We start from the raw sequence: 14438 nt of genomic DNA on the forward strand, positions 1-14438 counted from the left end.
ATGGTGGCTCGGTGGGGAGCAGCAGGGCAAGAGACGTCCCGATACGACTGGAGTTTTAGCCAGGTGCTTTCAGCCCATGCAGAAGCTACTACACATGAACTAAAGAGCCAGAATGTTTTTGTAGTAACTCAAGTAGGGGGTGAGTGAATTGGGAGTGAGTGTGGACAGAACCTACTTCCTACCCTGAGGTGTTGGCCAAAAATAACCATCCCAGTGGCTCATCACCAGCACACTGAAGGCCTCTTGATTTCTTTAGCTCTCTTCTCACGTAACCTCGGGTGGAGCACAACGAATCCACGGGAAGAGGACACACCTGCTGTGTTGAAGCCTAGGACCCGGTGCCCAGGCAGAGCCTAGAATCTTCCCAAGGCTGCAATGAAGCTTCCTTCCAACAAGGTGAAAAGTCCCCACACCCAGCTCACAGAAAGCACCAGACACTGTAATTTACTCTGACGGTATGAATATTTATTTTTTCTTCTTAAAATTGTACAAAAAATAAAATAACTGTATTTATAGTTTATAGATTCCCCCTCTCCCATTTACAAAACTATTAAGTTACATTTGCCTTTTTTTTTTTTTTTTTTTTAACACGAGAGCAAACTGTCCATCTATCAATCTCCCTTGCTTGGTTTTAAGAAAGGGCCGTTCACAGAATTTGGCACAAACCCTCTGTTTCTGTTGCATTTTCCTAATTTTAAGTAAGAAGGAAAATAAATGTTTGATTCATTTCATGCTTCCTAAGTTTCTGGGCTTAGTCTTTGAGGATCCAAGTCCAAGATGACATCTGAATGCATTTTTCTGTTGGACCCAATTTCCAAACACCTGTTAAGTCTAGGCAGCTTGGGTATATATAGGACATATACTCGTTTTACGTGTCCCTCATCTTATATGGATTTCTTTTTTAAAGTGTATTTATTTGAGTGTGATTAATTTGAGGGACAAAAGAAGAAGAGGCAGTTTTTCCTATCTTTCTAGAGTGCTTCTGCTCAGAAAATTGTGCTCACTGAGGCTCTGCTGACATTCACGGTGGAGGACATATCCATGCTAAGCCACAGGCACTCTGAGAATGCAGAGGGCACAAGGGAGGGGGGGTACAGATCAGATGGGAAGTGATGCTCTGCGCCACCCTTTGGTGGCACTGGCCTCACCTTCTTTGTTCTGGTAGGTTGGGGTCACCACAGTGATTGCTCAGGGACCCGAAACAAATGCAAAAGCATCTCTGAGGCATTCTCTGCCTAGGGCAGGACCAGCAAACACTTTCTTATAGAGACTAGAGAAAGAAGGGGAGGGTAACCTGTGTCAGATTGCCCCCAATTTTTTCTTTTCCCTGCTCTGGACTCCACATCCCAGCCCAACTGTATCTGCAGTTTCACCTGCCAATCACGTTTGAACCCGCCCTTGAGGGTTCAAGGAGCATGGGAAGTGCAGAGTACATTGTGTATTTCCAACACTGAACTTGTCCATCACAGAACAGAGCTTCATCAGCACCCAGGAGGGTCCCCAGGCTGCTGGTCCAGGGCATGGCAGTCAAGAGTGGGAGACCAGGGAACAGGCTGGAGCAGAACTGAATCCAGGATGCAAACCTTTGGCACCAGGGGAAAGGGGGAGGTGTACAGAAGACGCATGGAAAGGTGCCCCCTCACCACCACTGGACACCGCCCTAGGTGCGGCCCCTGCTCCCCCTCCGAGCCTCAGGAACAACAGCTGGGCTGGAAGCAGCCCTTCCGTCCTGTTCGCCGCCTCAAGGGCAGGTGGGGTGGGAGGCAGGGAGGCCTTGGAAAGACCCCGACACCCCCCGCCCAAGACGTCAAAGTGCTTCACAAACAATTCGAGGCCCGTACACAGAATCCGTCCTAGTGAAGGACCTTGGGGGGAGGACATGTCTGGCTACCAAAAGGCTAGTGCTTCAACCCACAAGGCTGGACACAAACCCGAGATCACCTACCTGTCCCTTCAAAGAGAACAGCAACCCAGGACGGCTCATCATCCCGCGATCGATCGTTTAAGGAAGCGTTTTATTCTCCTCTTTGTCTCCCAGGGCACGTGCGGGAGGACGAGACCTCCGCCCTCCCAGTCCTCCTTGGGAGCTTAGCGCAGAAGAGCTAGAGCGCTCTGGGGTCGCCCCCTGCCCCTCCCCCCCACCCCAATCGGGCAGCCTGGAGCAAAGGCGGCCCCGGGCCTTTGATTCAGAGCTAAGTTGACGGCAGGCGGGGCTCGCAGAGCTGCAGTCGGGCTCCTCCGGGGGAGGCACGTGAGACGAAGGACACACTTGTACACGGTGAGGCACTCCCGCGTGGCCAAGTCCTCAGGTCCTTGGGGTCAAGCTCCGCCGCGCCCCCGCACAGCGCCCCGCAGTCTCTCCGCCTAGCCCTGCGCAGCGGGAGGGGCGGGGGCCTTCCCGGGAGACCAGCGCAGCGGCCCACAGGGCGGGCGTGCCCCCCACGTCCGCAGCGTCCTTCTCCGCACCCCCGGGGTCCCCTGACGCCCCGAAGGCCGCGTCCCTACCCGGCACAGAGGCAGCCCTCTGGCGGGAAGCGGAGTCCCGGCTCTATCTGCCCCAGGCCAGCGGCAGTAAACGTGCCCGCACACCACAGGTAAAATATATTATTGCCATATTATAAACACTATGTACACGCCAGCCAGGCGTACCTTCTGGGTCACTCATTACACGGTGGCTGAATGTCTTCCTGTGCAAGGCCCATGAGCCACTCGCTGGAAACCCTGGGAGGGTTCCCCACAGCAACCTGTAGGTTCCTGCCCAGGGAGCCGCATCCACCTCCAGCCCGCCTGACTACTGCAGTGGCAGGAGCGCTTTTGGTCCAGCCACTCAGGAGAAGCAGAGGCGAAGCAGAAGGACCCAGACGTTTTCAGGCTCTGCAGGGCCAACAGACTGGCTGTTTCCCTTGCAAGGGTAGGGCTCTGGACGGTCTCATGTGGGGCCAGCAGTGCCCTGCAGCGTCCCGGCGGGCCTGGACCCTGGGCTCCAGGGCAAGGTGGACAATAAATAAGTGTCCGACAGGCCCAGCATCCCTTCCTGAGGGGCTCGGGCTTCGGCTCCAGTACAAGCCAGTGGATGGGGCCAAGCACATCGGTAAGGAAAAGGGCCGTGCCTTGCCCGGCTCCCAGCACAGTCTGTAACAGTGGTTTTGGGGTGGGGGAGGCGGGCGTCCGGGTTCCGGGCCAAGGCCTCCATTGCTGCTGGGGAGGAAGGCACCAAAGGCCGATGCCAAGGGGAGGCCGAGAGCAGGGCTCAGATTTCCATGAGTGTGATCTTGAAGCCTTCCACCATGCTCTCCATGTTGAGAATGAAGGTGTCCTCGTTCGAGTAGTGCTCAATGATGTTGTCGTCCATGTTCACCAAGATGCTACCAGGGAGTGGGGTGAGGGGTAAGGAACAAAGATGCCATCAGCAGCGCAGCATGCAAGGGCACACGCCAAGCTCGGTGGGGGATCCCTGAGCCATTCTTTGGCAAGGTGCGGGGAGATACGGCAGGAAAAGAAGACACTTACATATTTTCTTTCCCTAGAAACCAGTTTGAGGAAAACAAAGCCTCGATTTGTCAGAACCAACCTTGCAACTCCTTATTAAATGGGTCTTCAGAGATTATTCCCCCTTGCTTTATGGAACAGTAAACTGTGGCCCAGAGAGGTGAGCCTGAAATCACAGGAAGCTCTTCACAGAGCCAGGTCCTACACAGATCCTAACTGTTTTCACTAAACCATACTGCCTCTTGAAAACGTACTTTTAAAAAGTACTCCAAAAAATAATAATAATAAAATAAAATAAATAAATTTAAAAGTACTCCATAGACGGAGGAAGAGGAAAATCAAGAAGCGTGGCTACCCTTTGCTGAGCACCTAATTTATTTTGGGGCTTCCGAGACCTTGTTGTTAATCTTCTAAGCAGCCCTGAAGGTGTGACCATGGCCGCTTGGCAAATGAGAAAACCGTGTGCAGGTAAGTGAAATCATATCCCCGGGTTCCTCCCGCTGATTCGTGGCTGAGCTGGATTGGAAACTGCTCTGCCTCTCCCGGAAGCTCACGCTTCGCCAAGAGACCTACTCTTGGGTCAACTATCCCAACTGCGTTGGTTTTAAGAGAATCAACAACTTCCAGGGTCTGTCCCTGACTTGGAAATCAGATCTGTTTGTCTTTGTAGAACAGACTCATCTGACAGCTCTGTGTTATCTGGCAAGTTTTTTAGCCTTTGAGAGCCTCAGTTTATTTTTCTGCAAAAATTAGAAAAACAACCCCGCTCTGCAGAGTTGCTGTAAGGAGTCATGTATTTACTGCAGGGCCGACCACGGTTCTCGATGGAAGTGAAACGTTATCCCCACGGGCAGGCATGTCTGCACTGAGGGAGCCACACCTTGAGACGGCCCCCAAAACTCCCCATCAAAGGAACACCCTCAGACCATGGGGAAAACCATCACACGCATTTAAGTGAGCTTGCCAACCAGGGCTCCAGCGGAAAAGGTTTCCAGTTCAACTCCCAGTCTACCAAGGGACCGTCACTCAGAAAGCCTGAGCATCTCAGATAATTCATTTCCTTTATGACAGAGGCTCCGAGAAGTGTTTAAAGACCACTTTCTGCATTTTGTAGGAAAGCAGCTCCAGAAGCTGACTCAGTGGAAATCGTCTCCTGGAACGAAATCCGGCTCCTACAGCCTTGACTCTTAGAGCCCCCTGCACAGGAAGCCAGGGGAGGCCAGAGGCGGCAGCGTGGGGAGGACTAACAGCGCCTGCAGGGGCCCAGCAACTACTGAACACCCAGTAAAGGAGGTGCTGTTCTTAACCCTGAGTGAGAACAAGCAGGTCCAATGATCATTTAGATCATTTTGCTAGTAATTACCCAAGACTTCTCTGTACCCTGAATGCTTCCTGTTGTTACTGTGTCCTCCTGGAACCAATCTCAAGAGCAGTGTGTGATTCTTTATAAACTCCGCTGCAGAGGGGCAACTTGGCCTCCTCCCTGGTATCCTCACCACTCCGGACCCTTCTATGCCACTGGCTCACCCTGTCCTTGCAATGGCACGTCCCAGCTGGCATCAGGACAAATGCAGTCTCCTTCCCGCCCTCTCTTACTGAGATCTCCCAAATGCCTTCAGGGCACAAGCTGCTTAACCTTGGTCAGGAAGATAAGGTAGGCGCCATCTTTTTTTTTCTTTCTTTCTTTTTTCAAGGCGCTATGTAGACCGATCTGATTTGAAAGTCAGTGTAAGTTGTTTCTTTCTTACCCTTTTTTGCTTTTCTTGTAAAGCTTTGTGATCTTCTCCACAGGCAGCCCGTACTTCTCAGATATCTGTAACACCAGTAACAGAAAGGCAAGTGAGCATGGAAGGGGAAGCCGAGAAGAGGCAGGAGGGAAAGGACAGTTTCACTCTCTTGGAGATTCTTCGGGGTATCAGTGTCCTTCACTCGGGAGTCAGGCTCCCAGTATGCCCGGGGTGTGAGGCTCTCCCCTGGACAGACCTTAAATCATTCAACAAAAGATTCAGCCACGTGACAGTGTAATCTATGATGAAGGTGTCATTTCAGATCAGCAGTAAAAGATGGACTCTTTTCTTTTTTAGTGAGTTCTATGCCCAGTGTGGGGCTCGAACTCATGACCCCAAGATCAAGAATCACCCACTCTACAGACTGAGCTAACCAGGTACCCCATCTACTTCTTACATCAAAATAATTTTCAGATCAAAGATTTACATGTGACTGCGGAAACCATAAAAGTTCTTTGGATTGGTATCATCTTCAAGGAAGGAAGATCCTTCCCACAAAGATATGAAACCTGAAGAAAAAAAGGTCAAAAGGATGATAAAACAACACAAAATTACAAATACCAACAGAGCAAAAACCACCATAGAAGCTGAAGATAAATAATACCCTATAAAACCTTTTTTGCCACACAAATGACAAGCATGGAAATAATTTCCTTGAGTTAGAAAGAATTCCTGCAAATCCAGTAAAAGAACAACAATTCAAAGGGAAAAGAGCACAGCATGAAGGAGTAATTCACACAGAAAAACACAATAGGACAATAAACACATGAAAAAAACATACTGCCTCACTCCTAATTCTAAAATTTCAAATTAAGGGGCACCTGGGTGGCTCAGTGGGTTAAAGCCTCTGCCTTCAGCTCAGGTAATGATCTCAGGGTCCTGGGATGGAGGCCTGTGTCAGGCTCTCTGCTCAGCGGGGAGCCTGCTTCTCCCCTCCCCCTGCCTGCCTCTCTGCCTACTTGTGATCTCTCTCTCTCTGCCAAATAAATAAAATCTTTTTTAAAAATTTCAAATTAGGGCACCTGGGTGGCTCAGTGGGTTGAGCCGCTGCCTTTGGCTCAGGTCATGATGTCGGGGTCCTGGGATCGAGCCCCGCATCGGGCTCTCTGCTCAGCAGGGAGTCTGCTTCCCTCTCTCTCTCTCTGCCTGCCTCTCCGACTACTTGTGATTTCTCTCTGTCAAATATATAAATAAAATCTTTAAAAAAAATAAACAATAAATAAATAAATAAATAAATAAATAAAAATTTCAAATTAAAACAACAATAGGACATTACTTTTGTGTTATCAGACTAACAAAAACTAAAAGAACGATAATATAGCCAGAGTACGAAAAACATCGGCTCCCATATTCCATAAATGGGAGAGTAAGAAGCTCCACTTCTTTGGAGGGAAATCTGGAAGAAGCTACTAAAATTCAAAAAGCATATATCCTTTGACCCACATATTCCATATCTAATAATCTGGTTTACAGAAATATACTCCCTCAGATGTATGTAAAGCTTTTCAAAGCATCAATGCTCATAATAGAAAAAACCGTATATAACAACCATTCATTAGCACGTTTGTTATCTTCACCGTTGAAAGCCAACAGTCATTTAAAAAAGTGTGGCAAGACTATATGGGGAAAAAAGTCCTGAACACACTGAGGGGGGAAAAAGCTAACAAACGGCCCAACAGTACATAGAGCGTGATTCCATTTGTGTTTTTTAAGAAGAATGTAAGGAAACAGAGACTATGGGAAGGACCTGCTGAGCTGTTCACAGTAGCTCATGAAAAAAGGGGCAGACGCTCGGAGATCCTTTCACTTTCTTCTTTCTCTCATTCCGTGGTGGTTTTTTTTCCCTCTTGCAATGATTGTGATTCACTTTTATAAATATAAAGTAATCCTAGTTTGGACATCTCAAAATGTCAACTACATGCCTCCATCATACTTTGGGAGTATGGTTATTCGTCCTGCCTATAGATCATGATAGCTAATGTACGAAAAAGGAGCACATCTATTCCTATCTCGCAAACATTTTTTATTATGACAGCAATGTTAGCAATATAATTGGTTTCCTTTGTAATCCTATGTTTCTTATGGTGTGCCCTGAAAAACATTCAGAAAAGCATCCAGAGACTTCATCACACAACCAAAGACACGGATGGCACTAAAAAGGAAGATTCCCCAATGAACTTCCATACCTAAGAACTCGCTGTCTGCCTGGAGTCCTGGGGTCCATGTTATTTGCACCTAATTGTTCTGACTTGCTTGGGCTGTAAAGTTGGGTTTGTTTGTTTGTTTTTGTAACTTTGGTTGGTGTCATTCAAAACTTCTTTTTAAATAGGGTGGGAGGTTGGGTGAGCCTGGTGGTGGTGATTAAGGAGGGCACGTATTGCATGGAGCACTGAGTGTGGTGCGGTGCATAAACAATGAATTCTGGAACACTGAAAAGAAATTTAAAAAATAAATAAAAATTTTAAAAAAATAAAATGGGAATATTTTCCTACCCCACATCGCTAGACTCCTATCCATAAGCTCCCCTCTTCTGAAAGAAAAGTGATTCTGATTCTTTGTCTTTTCAGAGGTTTGATTCCCAGTGTCCCAAACCATGACAACTACTTGGGTTCACACATCAATTGATAAGCGCCCACCCGGAAGTGGGCAACTGGTGTAAAACTCGCACATGTCCACTCTGGACCAGGGTCTGCTGGGAGTGGTGGCGGCGGCAGCAGCAGCAGCTCGCATGTCCTGAGTGCTTACTTGCCTGATGGTATCTTGTTGCGTCTCTTCTCTCCTTCAGTTGTGGTGAGCTGTGACCTGGAAAGTTTATTCTTCTTGAAATAACTTTTCACATGTGGACATCGCTCTCATTGGACTGAACTGCTCTGTGCAGCTATCATTGGGAGACCCCACTCCTGGGCCTGTCTGCACCTCTGTAGGATGATGATACCTGCCTAACACTCTGCATCCATGAACTTGCCCCCTCCTCCCATCATTACAGGGGAATAGGTCCTTTTATGAGCCATTTCTCAGGTGAGGCAGCCGGAGCTTACAGTCACGAGGTACCGTCCCTGCTGTAATGGGTAGCGACAGATTGGAAAGGTTATGATCTGGCAGTCTGGTTTCAGACTCTGAACGCTTAGAGAAAATGGGCATGTGTGAGACTGAAGGGCAAAGTTGTGCCCTCCGTGCAACTGTTAGAGGCCGAGGCAGCTTGGTAATAGACCACAGTGACATGGCGTCCTCTGCCTCCATGCCAGGCGAGGAAGTATGCTTTGCCAAATTCAGAACCCTGGAAAGAAGTGAGACCGTGCAGGATACCATGTGGAAGAAAGCGGCCATCTGTCGGTGGCTTCCAGAAGGATTCCTTCGGGCTGGGACCTGGATGACAGCCCCCATTAACCCTCCCTTCTATGCACAGGAAATACATGCCGCATTATAGTTTTCTCAAATGGGGGGATTAGCAGGACTGCTTGCTTTTTAATTTCTGCTTTTCAATTTATCTGAAGCAATCCATTTTCATAATTTTTAAAACCCATTACTGATATTTTTAAAGACCTGAAAGACTTCCTTTACATCTAAGAGGATCCTTGGTCTTGGATGTATCTCATGAATGTGTTATTGGTTGTCTGATGATCTGTAACTTTTAGACTTTTATTTGGTGAAGCATTCTCTCTGCCCGGACACTTCAGGTAAGTAACAGGCAGAACTTAGAGACTCACTGGTTTTTACCAGCATAGGACTCAGCGTGCTTGTCTAGAGACATCCGTTGGGACAGCCTGCTCTCAAAGGCAATGACTTTTACTTGGAGTTATAAACAGTTCAGCGCAGCCTCTAAGACACACATTTAAGAAGGAGGGGACTGCTGCTCGCAAACACTTCTGCAGCAGCTGTATTTGACCCGTCAAAGAGAATCAGGGAGTAATGCCCTTTACTCCATGCACGATCAATTCAGGTGAACGGAAGCGGTGCTACCAGGTCCATGAGCACAATTTTCCCTTGTGTGCGTCAACTAGCTGCATCAACAGAGAATGCCTCTACCCTTTTCTCTAGCCCCTTTGGCTTGGAGGAATCTGTCTGCCTCCCTACCCCGTAGTGCTTATAGTCATCTCCCTTGTATGTACGTATGTATCTGTGTACGTATGTACCTACCTACCTACCCTCCATGTACAGAGGACTCCTACGTGCTACTTTTAAATGCCACATAGATGAACTCAGTTAATCTTCACAACATCCTTAGATGACATTTTATCATTCATTATCCTAATAATAATATCCCACGTTATTATTATCCTCATTTAAGAAATGCAACTGGGATACAGAGAGGTTGAGTAACTGAACCAAAGTCACATCACGCCAAGTGTCAGAGCCAGGATTTGAACCTGTGTGCTACTTCTTGCCTGATGGTTTCTTGTTGCCTCTCTTCTCTCCTTCAGTTGTGGTGAGCTGTGACCTGGAAAGTTTATTCTTCTCGAAATAACTTTTCACATGTGGACATCGCTCTCATTGGACTGAACTGCTCAAGGACTTAAGTGGGTCCACTGCTCTGTTCAGCCATCAGACCTCGGGAGACCCTGCTCCTGGGCCTGTCTCCACCTCTGTAGGATGATGATGATGACACCTGCATTGCCAAGTTCACTGGGGTATGGTAAGGATCAAAGGAAGCAATGCACATGAAACTGTGCCATCCACAGCACTCAGCACGGTGGCCTGTATATAGTAGGTGCTCGGCTCAGTCAAATATTTACACTCCAGGATCTGGGAATACATAGAAGACACAAAGTCCCTGTGCTCATGAGCTCTACACTCCATTGGGAAGGAGAAAAAAAAAACCTAATGTCTAGCAAATGTTAAATATGTCAAGTGGTGATCACTGCTGTGAAATGAGGCAGAGCATGGGGGCGGGGCGGGGCGCAGTGACAGAGAGTCCGTTTCTGTAGGTGGTATGGCAAGGCCCATGGGAGCAGAGGCCTGAAGGACATGAGAGAGAGAGCCTTGTCCACATGGATGAAAAACACTCTTGCCAGAAGGAGCAACAGGTGCAAAGGCCCTGAGGTATGAGTAAACCTTGGGTGGGCTCAGGGACTAGAAGGAGGCTACAGCAGCTGAAGATTCACATGAAGGATTACTAGGTAAAATCACATAGAAAAGCCAAAAAAAAAAAAAACCTCTGAAAACTCATGTCACCTCTACTACCACCAGCATCATCAGCAAATCCTTGTCTGTAATCAAGTTTAAAACCTATTTATAGGGGTGAGGCAGCTGGCTAAGTGTCCGACTCTTGGTTTCGGCTCCGGTTGTGATCTCAGGGTTATAAGATCGAGCCCTGCCTGGGACTCCATGCTCAGCCCTGTCTCCTTAACATTCTCTTTCCTCGCTCTGCCCTTCTCGCTTGTGCGCGCTCACCCTCCCTCTAAATAATAAATACAAATAATAATAATAATAAAACCCAATTTTAAGAATAAAGAAGCCAAAGTGGATTATCAAAGTTACGTAAGTGGCCTGGATGACATGACACCAAACATGCAGACGAAAAGAGAAAACAGTCTATTTTATCCAAATGATTCCAAGTATAGGAACATGCATTAACATCTGCTGACAGAGAACTATTTTTCTTTTTCTATCCAGTGTCTACCTCTGTATGGATAAAGATTTTGTGGCATGTGAAATGAAGGTACGGGAGGTTCAGGACAGTAGAAGAATGTTCCGTAGCAAAATGACCCAATACGGCAGAGATTAAACAATAACCCCGTTCCTCTTTTTTGTGGTCGAGAGCTCTTTCTAAGACAGTGAGAGGGCCAGCGGAGTACAAATGAACCAGTTCTCCAAAGCAGTCATGGTCCACATTCTGCGAGGGAGGAAGCCATCGATTCTCAGAGTGCTGAGTGCAAGACACCAGAGTTGTGACCGGAGCTCAATGACGTTTGCCAGCATCTTCTTTCCTGTGCATGTCACTGTGTTAGTGGGGGGAGGGGGGGGATGTGTGACCCTTTAATTAAGGCAAACACAGTCACATCATCTCAAGGGAGACGGCAGTGTCTGCTGAGCATGAAATCCGCCCACTTTCTAGATAACAGAACCACTCCATCCTCTTGAGTGACCTGACGTACAGATGTTAGGAAATCTGGAGGCGCACCATCGCCATCTCCAAAGTGCTCAGGCAGCCGGCCGGATTTACAGCTCCGCACCCATCTGGAGGAAGGGGGCCAGAGCGTTCTAGTCTGTTTCTGTGATCCATCAACACTGCACCAAAGGTTGCCGATAATTTTTTTTTTTTTTAAAGAAAAAAATGCTAAGCTTTCTGGTGGGGGGAGTCATCCCCCAGAACAGGTTTCTTCTACATCTAAATAACGCTTGGCTGAGGATGGGGGATTTGAGTTTAACAGCGGAAATACAAGAAGGTTCTCCAACAGAAAGCAATCCAAGTCCCCCTGCTGTAGGGGCAGTGGCATCACCGTCCCTGTCATTGCCATCACCTGCTCAGAGAAAGCTCCCCAGTGCTTGTGCTAACTCATTCACGTTCTTGACGTCTCCATATCACAGATGAGGAAGGTGAGGCAGAGCCAACCCTTCAAAACTAGTTCCCGAGGGGAATAAGACAATGTGAGTATGGATATGAAGCAGGTGTTCCTATTTCAAAAACTGCAAGACACACACCTATGTCACACAAGACACACTTGGACATTTGGAGTCACGAGGTCTGCTTTCCCTGGAAGACTGCGAGCGCCTTCCTCAACAGAGAAGGGATGTGGGCTTCCCATACCCAGGCCAATTCCCCAAATCCACAGATGTGGGTCTTGCGGCTGGAGGAGCCTGCAGGGCCACTCGCCTGTTCAAAACCACTTTTGCAAGACTCCTGGCCCCAAACGAGGATAATGGAAGAGATTATTCCCATTTGGAGGGAATATGCACGGAGAACCTTAAAGCAGAATCTGACCCTAATATCAGTTCCCAGCCAACATACACACCAGGCAGTGGCTCCCGAACTTCAGTGTGATTTCAGGTCGACCAGGGAGTTTGCTACCAAAGCTAATTCCTGCGCCCACCACAGACAGCCTGATTCTGAAGGTCAGGTGTAAGGTTCTAGGACAGCATCATGGAAAAGTACCCTAGGAGAAGCCAATAGACCCCCCACTTAGAGAAGCAACATCCTAGGCCCATAGTACCTGCTGGGTCCACAATGAGTGGGGGACCGTGCTTTTACAGAAAGCCACTTTCAACCGCGGACAGGGTTCAAAGTGACGGCTTGACGTCTAGTACAATGTCTCTTGATTAAACAGATTTTCTTAAAAGTTAGGATTTTTTTTTTGTATGCAGTTTTAAGTTGTTAGAAAAATATACCCCCCCCCACACACGTAGAATAATGTTATTTTAAAATTAAGAGCTGCTTTAAAATTAAAAGCATAGAGAACAGAGTCACATTGCTTTCTCGTCTGGAAGTTTTGCTTAATGTGGGGTTTTGGACAGTGGGGCATACAGGTCATTCCTTGGGAGCCCGCTTGTCTCAAGGCTTGAGAAAGGGAGGTCCCCGCACAACCTCCAGAGTTTCGGACGCAGCCCCCTGCGCCATTTCCATAGCCCCACGCCGCGAGTAAAACACCAGGTTAGTGGAAAGTGATAGAACAGAATGATGAGCCGAAATAAGTTTCCTTCTCTTAGACCGTATCTATAGAGCAGCTGATTATTTGCGAAATCCAAAATCTGAGGAGAAGGAGGAACTGTTCACGCAATCTTTGCTAGCTCTGATTCCTACTCAGAACAATGGTTTCGTAACAAAAGCTAACCTTTACTGGGTTCTTAGGAACCACACAGAGTTTTCTACGTGTGGTGTCTCATTTCATCCTCCCCAGCAGTCGTGTGAGGTGGGTGCGATGATGATTTCCATTTGAGGGATGAAGAAGAAGTTAAGAAGTTCACCGGGGCTAGTAAGAGCCCGTCGGGATCTACACGAGGGTGTCTGAGCCCGAAGCCCGTGTGCCAGCCCACGAGGCTATGCTGTCTCTCCACGTGCGTGTTGCTAAGTATCAGGACGGTAAAATGCCACCCACTCGTGAGGTGCTGGTCCTCAGAGACCGCATGCCTTGGGGACAGTCGCTTCTCAGCCCAACCAGGCCCCAGTGAACCCTGGCATACAATGATAGGGTCCTGCCTTCTTCCTTCACGGTGCGCTCAAGGCTTCACTTAAATGGAACCCGCGGTCCTTGGCGGCCACCCCAAACTGCAGGGGCTGCTGTGTCCTTCCTTTGAAGCTCGTGAGCAGACCAAGTCACCTAAGAATCGGGAAGGAGCATCTCGGGCCCTGCTTGCCCAGATGACCCGCTCAAGAAGCAAGGAGACAGCTTGTGTTGGTCCATCAAGTAAAACCTTTTCTTTCCGGGTTTAATAAAGGGGAGATGAAGTCCGAATTGCCCCAAGGCATCTGAGCTCTCCCGGGCCTACAAGCTCAAAGGATACCATGTGCACTGGTCTCCCCCACACTCACAGGCAAGCAAAGCAAGGAAGGTCTAACTAGTTCCCCGAAGAGAGATCAAAAGCTCGACTCTGCTGTGGTTGGGGGGGGGGGGTGTGCAGGCAGTGGTTACTCAGAGGCTAAAAACAAGGGTTCAAAGAATCAAAGAAAAAGTTGTACATGTTCAGAACAGCATTATTCACAACACCCAGCGGGTGGAAAAACCCCAAATGTCTATCACCCGACAAATTTGTAAAAACAATACGTGGTATATCCATGCAATGGAATATTATTCAGTGATAAAACGGAATGAAGTACTGATTGTACTAGACCATGCTTGAAACGTTATACTCAGTGAGAGGTGCCAACCCCAAAAGACCCCATATTGTATGATTCCACTTCTAGGTCCCACTCTATGCATTTCAACATTTTACCCCACTCTTGCAGATCCACAAGTGGTCCTGGACTGTCCCTTGGCAGTCCTGTTGTCTCCATCACCATAGAATACCCAGATCTACAACACTGTTGTAGAGGGGGGGATAAAGTGGGAGGAGAAATAGTTGAAGCAGAGTCAAATTTGGATGGATAACATGTGGATAAAATAGAAAATAACTTTCCCTGAGCCCAGGTTCCCCGACGCAAGACTAAACTGGGGGCTCTAGAGCCCTAGAGGGTAGAACTTGAGCATCTTATTTAAATCACCATATCCCAGCAACAGCTGTATGGAT

At 48.0% G+C, this 14438-nt stretch overlaps 1 protein-coding gene across 4 annotated transcripts in view; it reads right to left on the bottom strand.

The window, feature by feature from the left end:
• Nucleotides 1-443: 443 nt before the first annotated feature.
• The window catches only part of GRHL2 (grainyhead like transcription factor 2), a 162281-nt gene continuing 148286 nt past the window's right edge, over nt 444-14438 (bottom strand). For all 4 annotated transcript variants that reach the window (XM_082722745.1, XM_082722743.1, XM_082722742.1 and 1 more), the window contains exons 15-16: nt 5238-5302; nt 444-3365 (exon numbers count right to left, since the gene is read on the bottom strand). In XM_082722745.1, coding sequence (XP_082578871.1) covers nt 3251-3365; nt 5238-5302 — 180 coding nt within the window. In that variant the 3' untranslated portion in view covers nt 444-3250. The remainder of the gene's footprint in view (nt 3366-5237; nt 5303-14438) is intronic.

This window comes from Mustela nivalis, assembly GCF_964662115.1.
Source record: "Mustela nivalis genome assembly, chromosome: 2".
NCBI classification, from domain to species: domain Eukaryota; kingdom Metazoa; phylum Chordata; class Mammalia; order Carnivora; family Mustelidae; genus Mustela; species Mustela nivalis.